At 37.4% G+C, this 16599-nt stretch overlaps 1 protein-coding gene across 1 annotated transcript in view; it reads left to right on the top strand.

The window, feature by feature from the left end:
- Positions 1–12525, top strand: part of LOC122562410 (coiled-coil domain-containing protein 63-like) — a 90236-nt gene extending 77711 nt beyond the window's left edge. The window contains exons 10-12 of the mRNA XM_043715267.1: positions 761–953; positions 11737–11967; positions 12063–12525. Coding sequence (XP_043571202.1) covers positions 761–953; positions 11737–11967; positions 12063–12139 — 501 coding nt within the window. The 3' untranslated portion in view covers positions 12140–12525. The remainder of the gene's footprint in view (positions 1–760; positions 954–11736; positions 11968–12062) is intronic.
- Positions 12526–16599: the final 4074 nt, after the last annotated feature.

Below are 16599 nucleotides of genomic sequence, written 5' to 3'. Positions count from 1 at the left end.
TGGTGATTTTGGTTGATGAAGCCATTGTTTAAAAACCTGGGATTTTTTTAGGTTCACTTGAATGCAGGCAAACAGCTCTGTTTAGCGTTGAAGACAGAAAGATGGAAGGATAGAGTGAAATGTCGCAGTGGACTAGGTAGACAGAGGAAGGAGGAGGGAATATAAACATTGAGGAGGAGAAATATAGGGATGATCTGTGAGAAAGCCAGCAAACTCTTAGCTGGGTGAGGAAATATTACATTGTACTTCTCCCCACCTGATCCCTATTAGAGTGTTGGACTTAACGTACCATTTCCTTCTAAAGTCTATTTCATCTCAACAAAAGATGAGAGTTGGTAGTAAATTGAGAAATTGATTAATTCATTAGGAATGGGAGCATACTTTTTCTTTTCTGAGTCTGGAAAGGAGAGACCCTTGAGAAGGAGAGAAGAGAAATTGTTAAGAAAGGGTACCACTTCCCCTTGGTCTCGAGGACCCTGTTTGCTATAAGTACAGCAAATTCTTTACTAGATCATTCTCTTCACTAGAGGTGTTGCTATAGACACTGAAAATAAATCTGCTTAAAAACCTAAGTTATTTAAGAAGTGTTCTGTGAATCTCACTTTTTTCTGTGGAGGTATAAAAAGTATATCTTAATTTTTTTTTCTCAAGTTACTTGTACTTGCTAGCAAGATAATAAAATAGTTGACATTATCTTGTATTATTATTGAAAAATTTTGATAACTTGTAAAGTAGAAAATAAGTTGTCTGTTGTCTGCAGGATTCTCTGGAAAATACAACCCAACAGATTAATAACTATGAAGTTATGCAAACGCAAGTTAACAAAACATTAGATGAACTGAAATCAAACATAGAGTCCCTTTGCAAGAAAATATATTGCGACCTATCCCCGATCCAGCAGAAATTATGTGGTAATGATGGCATTTTAAACTACAATGCACTCGAGTACTTAGGTGAGTGCAATACAATTTTGCTGCTATTAAACAGAAAGAGGAGGTAAAAATCTGGTAGATCAAAAACAGTAGTTCGCAAACTGGGGGTCATGGTATTGATATTGGAATGGAGTGGAGGAGAGTGTGAAGAGGATAGGCTGTCTAAGGTGGACAGTCAGCATGTCAACCTTGCATAACCATACAAAGTGCACTAAAAGTCTGGAGTTCTTCTCTTTCCAGGAAACAGATAAAATTTCAGATGAGTTGTTTTAATGTACATATTGACATAACACACAGTGATCACCACTCAATATTTCAATTGTTGGTGATTTCTAAAATTGAAAGTTGGACTACTCAAAATGCCTCTGATGTACAGTAACCAATTAAATGGTTCTAGTCCAGCATTCAGTTATAGAAATTGAAAACCCTATCCTTGAAGTTAAACCACAAAATAATTTTCAAACAAAAGTTTTTTCAACTGAAAAGACAGATGAATATGATCAAAGAAGATTAAGTGCTGCCTGATTCTTCTGACGGCAACCCCTTTTCATCACTGATGATGACAATTAACAGTGAATTTTAAAAGGCATCTGGATGGCTATATGAATAGGAAGGGTTTAGAAGGATATGGGCCAAGTGCTATCAAATGGGACTAGATTAATTTAGGATATCTGGTCAGCATGGACGAGTTGGACCGAAGGGTCTGTTTCCATGCTGTACATCTCTATGACTCTAAGATCAATAGCTGTGTTGTGGTAAAGATTTTGCAAGAATCTCCTAACTAAGGAAAAGAGACTGCACAGTGTTGAAAAAGTCCAAATCACCAACTCCCCATCATTTCAATGATTAGCATTTCCTGATTTTACTGGGCTACTTGACTGACATATTTAATAGGCTGTCGAGAGTGTGGTGCTAGAAAAGCACAGCAGGTAAGGCAGCATCCGAGAAGCAGGAGAATTGATGTTTAGGAAGGGTTTATACCCAAAACAACGATTCTCCTGCTCCTCGGATGCTGCCTGACCTGCTGTGCTTTTCCAGCACTAGACTCTTGCCTCTGATCTCCAGCATCTGCAGTCCTCACTTTCTCCATATTTGATAAGCTAAATGATCTTAACCTTTGTAAGGTAAGACTTATTTTCATCATTTGCTAAAAAGTAGAACTTTGCCAAGAAAACTTCTTCATTTGGATTCAGTACGTTCGGCAAGACAATTGTGACACTGGTCCTGACATTGTTTTCTATTATTAATATGGACTGTGAAATGTCAGTGGACAAAGTTAAAAATATTATTCAGGAGAATTTGCTTCAGCTTTGTACAAGTTGCAGCAGATATTTTCCTGGAAAGTGAGCAAATAAATTGTAGAATTCACTGTTTGCAATTTGATTTCAGAAGACTTTGCATAAAAAGCTAAGATTGTTTTAAATCTGAATGAGATGTTTTATCAATGGTGTTGATGACTCCATTTTGGAAAGGTGATCTTAAAGTCATGCCTCTTGATTAGTTTTGACTGTGAACTCAAAATGCATTTCCTGGGATGTTCCAAAGAGCTGTTAAAATACTTGCTCACTTTGCTTCAACATCTAACATAATTTCTTTCACTAATTTACAAAAAAATTAAGTTACTGAATTGCTTGAATCTAGAAACAAAAATAGAGATTGTTGGAGAAACTCAGCAGGTCTGGCAGCATCTATTGAGAAAAATAACTCATAAAAAGTTATTTTTTTAACTTTGTTACCTTTTAGAGTCCAGTGACCCTTTATCAGAATGGATCTGATGCAGGGTTACTGGACTTGAAACGTTAACTCTGTTTTTCTCTCAACAGTTGCTGTCAAACCTGCTGTATTTCTCCAGCAATTTGTTTTTGTTTCAGATTTCCAGCATCTGGACTTAGAAACTGAAGGATAATTATAACTTTCACATTTGAACCAAAACATTCTGTGATAGCAATCTGATTCATCCTACTCACAGAGCTGAGAGTGAGTCATCAAGCATTCTATTATGTTCAAGGCTATTCAGTTGTATAATACAGGTGCTGTGCTATTTATGTTGCCCTCTGTTAGAAACAATATGCTATGGTAGTCAAGAAGATAAAATCTTCTTGTTGTGTGAAAAATATAGAGGGGCAGGTGGTGAAATAAATCTTCACAAGTTGTGTGAAAGGAGTTAATGGGAAATTGGTAACCCGTATAACACTGTTATTGACCTAATTGGAAAAGATAATCAGGGTTGGTTCAAAATTAAATGTTAATTTTGTGCCAAGGCCCAAGACTAATGTCATTCTGTATCACTGTTGCACAAGGTAATTGTTCTGAAGGGGTCAATGTTTATGTTGCATTGATTTCACCCTTTCCACAAATATCAGACAAGGTTCCAGCTTTTAGAGGGAGTAGATGCATCTGTACCAACTCTTTAATGTCCTGGTAATTATGCCTAACCAAATGTAGTTGTATTATACTATCATACAATAAAACGTTCTGTTATCCCAGAACAGTATAAATTCTGTATGATGGTGTAACCTCTACCAATAATCACTAGATAGGCTTAACGCAAAGCAAAGGTAGAGGATGGATAGCAGTGAGCTACCTCAAACAACACTCAGCCAGTGCCACATACTAGCTGAGATGGCAGTTCCCACAAGGTACCAACAGTGCATTCATGAGGGACATGGATAGGATGAATAGCCAGGGTTTTTTTTCCTCAGGTGGGGAGTCCAAAACTTGAGGGCATAGGTTTAAAGTGAGAAGAAAAAAATTGCAGAAGGATCTGAGGGGTAACTTCTTCATACAGAGGGTGGTGAATGTGTGGAAAGAGCTGCAATGGAAGCTGGTACAATTACAACATTTAAAAGACATCTGGATGGGTACATGAATAAGGTTTAGAGGGATATGTACCAAACGCTGGCAAATGGAACTAGATTAATTTAGGATGTCTGGTTTACACAGGTGAGTTGAGAACAAAAGGTCTGTTTCAGTGCTGAATGATTCTATGACTATCTAGGGATTAAAAAACCTCAATCGCTGTAGGTAGTTCTATAACTCGATGGTTGCATTCTTGTGCAACCCTGCATTATAGAAAAGTTGCGCTTTAGAAACAATGCTTAAAATGTTGGCAATGTAATTGCATTACAACCAACACACGTTTTCAAAGTTCACGCTTTAGAAAGTGTCCCCAGTTTGTCAATCGCGTTACAGTAAATTCTCGTTAACAAAATACATGTTATAACAGAACAACCTGTAATTCAATATTATTTTTCTGAAGGAGCTATGATGTATGCTATAATCTGACTGCACACAAAGTTCCCCACTACAGGCAAAGTATTTTCACTTCAGCCTCAAACTCATGTGTTTGAGACTATTGGAAAGGACATCAGCTATATCTGAACTTACTATCGCTCCTGGAATTGTTGGGGATCGATCAAAATCATCATCTGTCTATTGGTGATGAAAAAAGCATGCCGGCCTTTGACAGGAGACTTTAAATTGCAATATTAGTCGCAAACAGAGCAGGAATACAAACTGAGCTTTGCTATGGCAGAAGTTTTTTTTTATGCTGCATTTATTTGGCTGTGCCATCTTTAATGCACACTGCATGTGTTGTGGCCTGGGCCCTCCATACTTGATCAATGTAACTGTCAGACCCTCCAGCTCACCTCTGATCAGATGTGGATACTTTATGTCATAAAGCAACATTATAAACTACAGTTCTGATTGGTTACAGCAGCTCTGGAGAGGGACTTGACACAGTGGCAGCTAGAGCTTGAAATTGACAGGTATGAATGGGAGGAATATTTTATGATTTATTCTTTTATGTTAATTTTTGGAATAATGCGATAGCCCTGAGGCAGGTTTTTCATCCAGTTACTTGAGAAACTGGCAGCTTCCTCCACTCCTTCCAGTTCGCCTATGCCAACTTCCAATCCAGCTCATGCCACACCCCCAACTGAAAACAGGGAGTGAGGACAGCCGTTTAATAAGGTCCTGTTCATGGAGCCAGGAATTTTGCTGCCTCCTTCCACCTACATGGAAATGAAAGTTGGAGTATGTGGCTCCTGTCACCACACTGGAACTGAAGGTCTTTGCTGATGATATGAGCACTGCGCATCCAGAATAGGAAATCAGCACCCACTCTATATACAACGGTTTGTGCGGTGCAGCTAATGCCATTGTTGTGTACTGGCCGACTACTGAATGCTGTCCACTCAGTTGCTCGCCGCATTCCTTTACTTGCTGTCCCTCACTGGTCCACCTGCCAGTTCCCACACTTAACAGCTGGTGTTAATTACAAGTCAAGGAATGAAACTGAGTGAGAAATGTTTATTTCAATAACAGTGTAAACTGGGCAGAGGTTAATTGCCCAGAGTGGGCTAAATATATTCTGCAATTATAAAGATTATTAACATAATCGCAATGTATATCTGCAGAAATGAAATGTATAAATGTTTTAGGAATGAAGAAGACATAAACTGGGCAGAGGTTAATTGCCCAGAGTGGGCTAAATATATTTTCTGCAATTATAAAGATTATTAACATAATCGCAATGTATATCTGCAGAAATGAAATGTATAAATTCTTGACCGGTTTTAGGAATGAAGAAGACATTTTCAGTAATGCCATAGGCACTGCAACTGCATGTGCAGTTATGTTGGCAGCAAACACAGCCTTTTTTTAAATTACAGGATTTCTTAAAATACATGACACACTTGAGATCTGTCCAGTTCTGTAAACCTTAATGCTGAACTCTCCCTTCTCCATCCAGGTTCAATATGCACTGCATGTTTAGCACTATTAACATAATCAAGGCTGATCCAGGAAATTTCTACAGATCAGCTTTTGATGAAATAGAATGGGTACTAATCTCAGCACACTGACCACAACCTCATTCTAAGCAGTCCTCAGGACAAGATAAAAATTGCAATTGAGTTGGTTAAGTAATTTCTTCTAGTAAATATATAAAATTTTAATGTTAGAGTTAAAAGTATGTTTTTAGATGAAGTGTGACTCTTGCTGAACCACTCACAATTTAAATACAAGCTGACTTTTAAAATTAAAGTTCTAATGCACCCCACAAGTTTGATGTTAAAGAACGTTATACTTTAAAGCAAATCTGAGACTAATGTATGTACATATAGAGACTTTTAACAGGTGGAATGCGTGGGTTTGGTGGGGAATAATTACTGGTGAAATTGTCAGCACATTTGCATAGATTCTCTACAGTATGGAAGCAGGCCATGCAGCCCATATCAATCCTCCGATAAGTATTGGACCTAATCCCTGCACTTCCTATTGACAATCCACCTGACCTACATATTTGTGGATTGTGGGAGGAAGGTAGAACACCCAGACACAGGGAGAACATGTAAACTTCATACAGACAGTCACTTGAGGCTGGGGTTGAACCAGTGTTGGTGTTGGATTGTCCCTGGTGCTGTGAGGTAGTAGTGCTAACCACTAGCCACATTGGGAAGCTAGCCTGTTGACTTGCTTATTTAAATTGACCATGTTGGATTGTATACACCACAACCCCTCAGAAGACAGGTTTCAAATGAGAATGTAATAATTGTTAAATTCATCTAAAATTTCACCTTACTTTCCTCTTTAATGTCTTGTCTATGGACTTCCTGAAACTTGCCAGTGAAAGCAAGAAGTATCGAAAACATAGTATGATGGTATCTCTGCCTGAATGAAGCCTAGAAAGTGCACCATACATATAATCCCAAACTCCACAGACACTCTGCCTGCACCACTAATACCATTCATATTTGTTAAGCTTAAACTACAAACTGGTTGCTGGAGAATGCTAAGTCTGTCTTTGCCTCACTAAACCACAAGGTTATTTATTTATCTGCATGCTCTGTACTCATATTGTACATTGGTGGAATTTTGTCTGTTAATTGAGGTGTTCTTCATGTTACATGCTATTGCTAAAAAGCACCCATATAGTTTGTTCTTAAAGGAGAAGGCTGTCCACAGCCATCAAGAAAGAATCTCCACCGATGATAAACTCATAATATGCTGTGCTGCCTCACTGGTCCTGAGGATCTCGCCCTCCAAATCATTGAAACAAAGGGCAAAATAAAGGTGCACAAGGGAGAACTTAGTGGCTTTGTGGCCCAAAAAGCTAAGTGTAATCTTTCACTTTTTTCCTGCAAATTGTTAATGCACATTCATTGAATTTTATTCAGGCACATCTGCCCAAGAGCAGCATGGCACTGTACTGGCCTTGTTACTGTGTGCACAGCCACATGCCACGCCCTTCCATTATTAACATGTTTTCTTTCTCTTCGTAGCGGCTCCCAAAATGATGAAGCTGTCACCAAGACTAACAGGAAACTGGTTTGTTAAATGAACACACATAATGCAGGCATCATCTTAGCAACACCCCAAAGAGACTGGACAGACAGAATCTTAAAAGGGAGGTCACTCTCTTTGGGCAGCAGCCTCCTCATCTCTGGTGTCATGGGTGAGGCAAGCACTGAACTTTGGGTAGCCTGTGCTGCTATCTGATAGAAGTACCTTGCTCTCATGTGTCAAAAATATTCCTCTGACAAACAAGGCATTGGTGAGCTGAAGTCTGACAAATGTAGCAAATGCTACTATTGTGGTAATCTATAAACGACATAATTTTGTGTAAAGCTGACAGCAAAGTATTTAGCCTATGTTGAAAAATATCATTCTTAATCAAAATGAAGTGTGTGGTGCCACATACCTGCCATTTTTCCCCTCTCTTTGAACTGCTGTTCCTTCCTTAAATCCAGTACACTCGTTGGTAGATACTCAATGGTACTTATGATGCATATGATTGGATCTGAAGCTGATATTCAGGGACAGCCATAACTCTGGATATCTGAGTGAAAGAAGTTCTCTGTTAAAAACAAGCAAAAAATTAAGCAAATCTATGGTTTTAAAACACAGGACTGTTAAGTATTTATCACCAAATACACTGTCATGATCTGCATGGAAAATCCCAGAAGCACAGACTTGAAGCAGCTGAATAAGATACAAAGAGTCGACCAGCAATAAACCATGGAGAGTATACCTTCGGACTTACTAGCATCAATTTAAATAATTTTCGATCCATAATGCATTCTTGTGCGGCCTTGCAATTTGGCTTGAAACAAAGTTGCCAAACCTTTTCTGCGGTGGAATCAACTGTGCAGTGTTGTCATACTCAGAATTTTCTGCCTATTTCTACCATGCTGAGCTGCCACAATGTGAGGAACAAATAAGCTGGGAATTGACCCCAGAAATGAGTATTTTATCAATGACTTACATTACTACTAACATCCTGGGGGTGGTGCTACTTAGCTATTGTAAATCTTTCTCAAGCAGCTGTTCCAGGACAAGCTGGGTTTCACTGCAGGCCTACAAGTATATTTTACCCATGGTGAATTGAGAACTTTTCTTCCCAGTAGGGAGCATCAACCACCAAGAGTACGCATCAAATATTCAGGCATATGACAGGAAAGTCATTACTGACACTCCTGGCATACATCTACCCTGCTGAGAGTGCTAAGTTAGAAAATTAGCCCTATAAAACAGCTCTGTAAATGCCAAAGCAGTGAAATCTTAAACAAGTAAAATTGTTACAGGATCTACAACATTTTTCTCCATAATCTTTGTTTTATATAGTTCTTGTAAAGTGTTTTTTCTTTCTCTCATAGACTTTCTCTTATGCATGGCATTTTTTTTTTAAAACTGATATTGTTGAAAACTATCTTTCATTCCAGAAAACATTGTAGAAATAAAAAGATATGAAATTGGCAACCAAAGTAGAAATTATGATTACTGTCCTAAACCCATTCAAAATTATTAGGAAAGAGAACAGATGAGCTGCATTGAAATAAAAATTTTCATGTTCTCACAATATCTTAAAGTGCCTCCAACCAATGGACTACTTTTTAATGCAGTTACTATATTTTAGCCAAATGTAACAGCTAATATTTACAAGCAGCATGTTGTCTTAAATGGCAGCGACCAATTCTGTTCCAGGGGTGTTGGTTGAAGGATAAATATTGACTGTGATATCTGTATGCCTTGGTCTTCAGAAAAGTGCCATTGGATATTTTACATTAACCTAAACAATCAGACAGAGCCTAATTTTATTGGATTTCATGAGAAAGACAAGAGCAGCAACTTACATTTATACAATACCGTTCACATAGAAAATGTCCCAAGCCACTTCACAAAATGAGTGATAATTAAATAAAACACAAAGAATGCTGAGTCAAAGAAAGAGGTATTAGGAAAGTGACCTCAAACTCAAAAAGATTTGAGTTTTACAGTGAATAGGCAGTTGGGAGCTTTGAGAAGAAAATTCCAGAGTCTGGGGTATAGCTGATTAAAAGCACAGCCACCAAAGGTGATTAATGAAGGGTTTTAAAGTTGAACGAAGTTTCATAGTTAGGGGAAGGCCATGAAGGATTTAAACATGAAGATGAAAATTTGAATTGACAAGTTTTTGAGGGATTACAGATCAGCAAGAGCAGACCCAATGATTAAGGTGATTTTTACTGCAAGATAAGGTAAGTGCAACAGAGATTTGTGTGGAGTGAAGTTAACATTGCGTGAATGGTATGTCACAAGCCAAGCAAGCAGTGTAAATGTTGAGTTAGAAGGTGACAAAGGTAGATATGAGGGTTTTAGCAACAGCTCGACAGAGGGGAGCAATGTTATAGGTGATTGAAGTGAGCAGTTTTGTGATGGAGGAGACATGGGATTGGAAGTTAGCACAACAATAAGCAAAACAGAATGTGAATAGTCTGGATGAACCTGAGATAGTGACGAATGAGGAAGATGGAATCAGTAGATCGTTCTGCTGTAACGTGTGTTTTGTTAACCTAAATTCATTATAACACAGTTGACAAATTGGGGACACTGTTTCTAAAGTGTGAAGTTTTGAGGTGTGTATTGGTTATAACGTGATTCTGGCCCCATTAGTTTAAATGGTGCTGCTATTACACAACTTTCTCATAACACAGAATTGCAAGAGAACAGAACTACTGTGCTATTGCAGAACTGACTCCATGGAGTTTATCACAAGGTTGAAATTGATGGATCTGGTTTTTCAAGTGTTTAATTGGAGCCAATGTTTAGACAACACTCATAAATGTAAAGGTTGGTGGGAGAAGCCTGAGAGATATGATGGAAAGGATGTTGTTAATCACGTTCAGTGGAGCAGGAATTCTTAAACTAGAGTTTGCAAATCTCCCTGGGGTCACAGATATTGCATTTCATGTCCCAAGCTCCTCTTCTTCCAAGGCAGCAAATGCAGCTGAAGAGAGGAGATGACCTAGTCCAAAGGTTCAGGCAGCACAGTTCTGAACCCATTGGATCAATTCCACCAACAGCCTGAAGTGCACTTGAACATCAGAAACCAGTTTTAACAGGGAGTTTGAAAGGACCTGGGGAAGGTTACACACTGATTTTGCGTAAGACAAGTGTAATTCAGTCACTGACTGTGTGCATGAAAATGCTATGAAGACACATAGTGGATGAATCAGGAAGGTGAAAGACAGTTTCAAGTATTGCTGTGGTTTCTGCTCCTGTCTGTCTGTTGAACAGGTACTTTTGATTGCATGAATGTGGAGTGGAGGATGGGGTTTGTGAAGAGGTGCTGATAATGAGTGATTGTAAAGGGAAGAATGATGGAGAGGGGCTTTGGGAAGAATGCTGTGTGTGGTGAGGGGAAGACTTATCACAATTTGTATGAGGAGTGGTAGAGAGGAAGGTTACTGAATCTTCTGTCAACAGGGAATACGAAGAACCCTACTGAAATTCATGAGTTCATAAAATAATAAAATTTTTACAAAGTACTTTGAAAATGCTGATTTTCATATTTAATGTCAAGCTATAATACATAAGCATTAATTAGAAACTGAATGTTACTATAATGTTTTATTCTTGTTTTAATTTTGTTAGCATCTGAGATTCTATTAATTTTCAAGTCTTAAACTGGGGTCTCATTGGTGTTCTGTGACATAGCCTTTTGTTGCTGTTGCAAGACATAAACTTGGAAACATTTGAAGAGACACTTTTAGGAAAAACTGCATGATTTCAGATACAACAATAGTCAAGAATGCTGTTTTCAAAGAAACAGCATTTGAAATTTGCCAAACAGAAGGATAATTTTGAGCAGATGGCAATGATGAAATTTTTGAAAGCGAGTGCCATAGTCTGAGGAGGCAATCATTTATGGTGTTAGCTATCATTGGGGCTAGGAAGGGAATCTTAGTAACTTAGTCAAAGGAGCAGCAGTTAACTCTCCTGGACAATTTTGAGATGGAAAAAGGATAAGAGAAAGACAAGAAAAGGCTGGTGGTTGAAGGTGAGTGATGAATAGAATTGGCATGTTAGCCAAAGTAAATGGAGATGCACAGAGATAGCTGCAGAGTAGGAAGTCAGCACTTTTAATGGTACAGCATTTCTTTAGTTCAAAACTGAACTGTCAAGAATAAAAATGGGTAATGGTGGAATTAATTAGCGAGTCAGACAGTTTCTGAGGAACTCTTCAAAGATCACCAACCTGAAACATTAACCCTTTTGCTGCAAGCTGGTGCTGACTGACCTGCTGCAAATTTCCAGTGTTTTCCATTCTTGTTTCAGAATTCCAGCATCTGTAGTATTTTATTACTGAATTGTCAGGCCTGGAGTGCTTCCATGGAGTTAAGATGAATTATTCCAATGTCAGATTCCTTTATATCACAACTATAAAATAATCTCAACAAATTCAACCACTGATACATTTTACAAACTGGTACTGTAATGCCTATTATTTCTTGAAACTTTCACATTTGTTACTTTACAGGCATAATAGAAAGAAAATCCATTGACATGCTACAGAAAAATATGCTGATACTCCAAATAGCAGAATTGCAGAAGGAAAGTCCCCCACTTAGTCCTGCAAGTAGTGCAACGAGTATTCCAACAGTGAATATACTGACAGCTGGTACAGAGCTGATCAGGTTCATGAAACCCATAAAAATCATTCCACCAATAATAGATGACGAGGTTGAAGTTGAGACAGAGATAGAAACTGGTAATTAAATGCTAGTTAACCATTTCAGATATTCTGACTATTCTCATTTAGTACTATACAATAATATCTGGCTCATCTTTCTTGTCCCCCAACAGATGCTGAACTTTTATTTCCCTTGAATTATTTCCAACTGCGTGAATTGGTTTTGAGTGAATTAGAAGGGGCAAAGTAAGGAACAATGGCATTTCAAAGGATAACAAAGGTCAATTCCAAAGGATATCATGTCTGATCCTGTTAGAAAAGTAAAACATAAATAAACTTTTTTCAAGCGAATAAAATTAAATTAGTTATTCGTACACTTGTTTTTCATTGTTAGTCTGCTATGCCTCTGAGTTATTCCTCAAAAAAGTTCCTATGTTATGCACCTATTTTCTGATATGTAGCTTCTGGCCAGTGACTCTTCAAACTTGAAAACCAACTTACAGTATTCCAAGGCCTAAAGGAAAATCCTTACTTTGTATTCTGGCAAATCTTTCCAATATCTTTTGACCATCTTTCAATGCTCATGAAATCTCTTAGTGCTTCAACATTGATCCTGCTAATCAACTCACAACTTGGAGCATCTTTTACTGGCTTCTGAACTTTTAAAAAGATCACATAAAAAGTCAAATATATTGAAGTAAATGTTAGGGTACAATTAAAATTTCCACAAGAAAATGGGCACAGCCACCTAACATGAACTTGCCAATAGTGCTGGCATTCTCATATAAACCTATCTATCTCATAATTATATGTATTGTCTGAAGCCTGATCAAAATCATTTTCACTGGTAAATGCCAATATTTACATAGCTATTAGCAACACTGCCACTAGGTAGCACTTATAAATCACTCAACATACTGTCAGATAAAACATTTCAGCTACCTTTTTCTCAGGAATTGAAATTTCTTTAATTGAAGCGTCAGGTGTTGAGCAAACAATCCTATTTCACAATGTTCATGATAAATATACCCATCAAATTATCTTTTAATAACTTCATTAAAAGTTAGCTTCAAAACTTCTGCCTCTCTGGACTGGTTATTTTCTAAGTCTCTATTTTATATCTATACAATTGTCTAGATTTCTTCAGCATAAAATCTACAATTTCTAAGTATCTGCAACTTACAAAATTTCCCATCTGCAACTTATGCATTAACAGGAGTTAGGACTCAAGAAATAGGGCAGGAGGAGACTATATAACTGTCAAGCCTCTGCTATTCAAAGTAGTCATTGCTAAAATTAATTTAAACTCTATTTTCCTTCCCACTTCCTAACATCCCTCGATTCTCCGTGAGATCGAAAATCTATATCAATCCAAGATGTATTTAATGATGGAGCATCCACAGCCCTCTGGGATAGAGAATTCCAAAGAATAACAACCCTCAAGGATGTCATTTCTCCTGATCCAAACCCTAACTGATTGACCCCTTTTCCTGAGATTGCTGTCCAACCCATGGAAACAATATCTAAGCACTTAATTTAAGATTACCTCTCATTCTTCTAATTCCCAGAGAATATAGGCCCGATTTACTTAGTGTTTCATCATAAGGCTGGCCCTTATCCCAGAAACCAGTCTGGGCACTGTACTGCCTCCAATGTCTCTACCATTCTTCATTATCCATAATAAATGCCCCAGTCTCTGCTTCAAAAAGGCCAACAATTACTCAGAGTTACTCTCTCCCCCTTTATATATTTATAAAAAGTTAAAGAGTAAAAGTATGTGTAGCCCTAGCTGTGAGAATTTAACAGCTATTTGCTTCAATCAAGAGTTTGAAGAAACTGAATGATGAATCTCAGAAGTTTTATTTCAGGTGAGTAATAGCATTTATATAAATATATTTACAATTGCATTTTGGTGCAATCACAATTCATTGCACACCGATTGTTTACCAACCAATTATTTCACAGTGCTTTGCCCTGGGCTAAGTGGAGTCAAAAAGGGTGGCGCTAGAAAAGCACAGCAGGTCAGGTACATCCAAGGAGCAGGGGAGTTGACGTTTTGGCCATAAGCCCTTCATCAGGAATGTGGAGGGGAAGGAGGATGAGACATAATTAGTGGGGTTGGGATGGGGCTGAGAGCAAAGTAGGTGGGTGGATGCTGGGGGTGTAATTGTGATCAGTCGTCAACAATACATAAAGACAGCTGTAATTAATTGAAATGAGGACAGAAATGTTATTGATAATTTTGAGAAGTGAAGAAAAGTTTGGATTTTCAGTAAGAGAATGAACTCCAGAAATGTTGTTCAGTACGTCGATGTTTCAGATGTGACTCAAAGACTTGCTAAAGTCTTTGATGGTATCCTTTGATATTGTTATGGACTAGGCCAGACGACTCAAAACATTCTTGAGCAGGCAACCCAGACGATAACTTTGCAATTTGTTTCGGTAAATGTACAGTGAAAATTACCTGAAGTTATCTAGGTTGACTACCAGGTTCCATTTTTTTAGCTGCTTTTTGAAGGGGGTTTGCCTATTGGGACTGTTGTGTATTTGGAACAACATAATTAAGTCTAGTTTGTATAGAGTGAGTTCTGAGGGGTTCTTTATTCTGTAGTCTGTGTTACCTTGTGTAATTTTGTGAATAAATTTCTGTCTCTTTTAAAACCTGAGAGTCAACCAAGCTAACTTACTAGCAGTTCTGCCCTTTGCAGGAGATTTCAATGAGGTAATAGCACAGATGGAACAGATGCTTACAGGTTGAAGTTAGAAGGGCAGAAAGAGAGAGAGAGAGCATATTCACACAGTCTACTGCTGAACTTCTAACCAGTTCTGGACTGAACTGCACAGCTAGAGAGCTGACCACTCCCCCTTATAATACAGATCATTTCTAAAACATGACCACTTTGGCCTGAAGTCTCACCTGTTTGCATATAAACAAAAAAGGTCTCTCAATACCCTTTAATCTCTGTACCAAACCAGTCTAATTGGAAATGGGAGCTGGTTTATGACCCCTCTGAAAAAAACTAAGGTCACAGTATCCTTGAGAAAAGGAACAGCTTTTAGAAAAAAGGGACCAGCTTTGTGACAATATTTCTTACAAATCTCACTTCTGTCACATCTCTATGAGATTATTGTACTCTCTATCCTTTATTTCTACATCTTTTACTAATGTTTTTAATTTTTTCAAATGGTAGATGGGTAAATTAACTGTAATGTTAAGTCAGTTTTCGGTTTTCTAGATTTCTACCCCTAATGTCAATAACACTTCTTTAAATGATTTATTGATTTAAAAGTACAGGATAAAGAGAAAAAATAATTCTACAATTTATAAATTTAGCAATCAAATTCTGTCAGTCAACAATAATTTATAGTAAAGATAAGAAAGTAATTGTGAAAAAGGTAATTTAAAAATGGATTCAGGACTGGACTTGGACTACCAACAAAATTTCTTACAATAATGAGGGGATGTTTGCTAATGATGAATTTAGAGATGTGTGCAAATATGAATGTAATTGTTATGAATATGACAGCAAAAAACCTTTTTAGCAATGAAGTATGTGAAAGGAACTGTATAACAATAAACAATATGGTTCATAAAATGTTGGTAGATCATTCAAACTGTAAAATATCATCTTCACTAGCATAAGTTGTATGTGCTAAGAAATCACTGCATCTGTTTGAGGGATATACTAGTTTTTAGTAGGAATCCTGAAGTTCCATCAGTAATAACTCCCATTATTGGAGGAGGCTAAATTAGTTCTACTTTTTCAGAACTTTTGGAGATACATGGAGGTACATGGAGATAGAAAAGCGTTTATTCCAGCTAAAATCTCAAAAAATCTCAAGATTTAAGATATAGAGTAAGTCCCCAGTTTCAATCCAGGGCATGTGATTAATCATGAAAAAAGGAGCTTCAAGAAAGGAGAGCTTGGGGAAGGTTATTGGAAAAGACAGAAAACTAATAATTTTGCAACATGGGAATCAGACAGTTTGGCTACGCTCTTCAAGGTCACTTAGTATGTATTACAATTTTACAGATTCTGCAGAAAATAATGACAATCCAGTAACTTTCTTACCCAAATTTTGTACAACTATGAGGACCAAACTGCTGCAATTTACAGTTTGTCTATTGTTGGACATATCAGTTCTAAGGGCAATATGAGGTCATTGGTCCCAAAGGACTACAGCAATATTAGGGATCTGTTATAATCTTATCTGATGATATTACTGGACAAGATAAATCACAGACAGTTATTTGGCTGGACAGATTATATTTTTGTTTTGGTTTTTTAATGACATGGTCTGTCATTAACATACAAACACACAGCGCTGCATATTTGGTTTTAACAATAAAACAGACAATTCACAGAAGAAATGGGAAAAAAGGAATAAACCAAACTATTTACATATAATGAAGGTTTAAGAATTTCAAAAACACAGCAAAATACAATCCAATTAATCCCTAAAGCAGTCCTTTACAGTACTCATACCAAAGAGAATTCCTTTTTCTATCACCTATATAGGAGTTAATTTCATTATATCCTCTTCCTTTAATCTTCATACAATCTTAGACTTCATCAGCTTCAAATAACCCCTTCAGGGATTTAGCCAAATACTTTTGGTCTGAAGCTTCAGACTAACTGCTTACACTGAGGTAACCTATTTCTTAACATTATGAACTAGTTTCCTCGGGAGCAACTGTCTTGCACACCC

Source organism: Chiloscyllium plagiosum, chromosome 25 (assembly GCF_004010195.1).
Source record: "Chiloscyllium plagiosum isolate BGI_BamShark_2017 chromosome 25, ASM401019v2, whole genome shotgun sequence".
In the NCBI taxonomy this organism is placed as follows: domain Eukaryota; kingdom Metazoa; phylum Chordata; class Chondrichthyes; order Orectolobiformes; family Hemiscylliidae; genus Chiloscyllium; species Chiloscyllium plagiosum.
The sequence above is the reverse complement of the archived record's forward strand: the minus strand, read 5'-3'. Positions and strand labels throughout refer to the sequence as shown.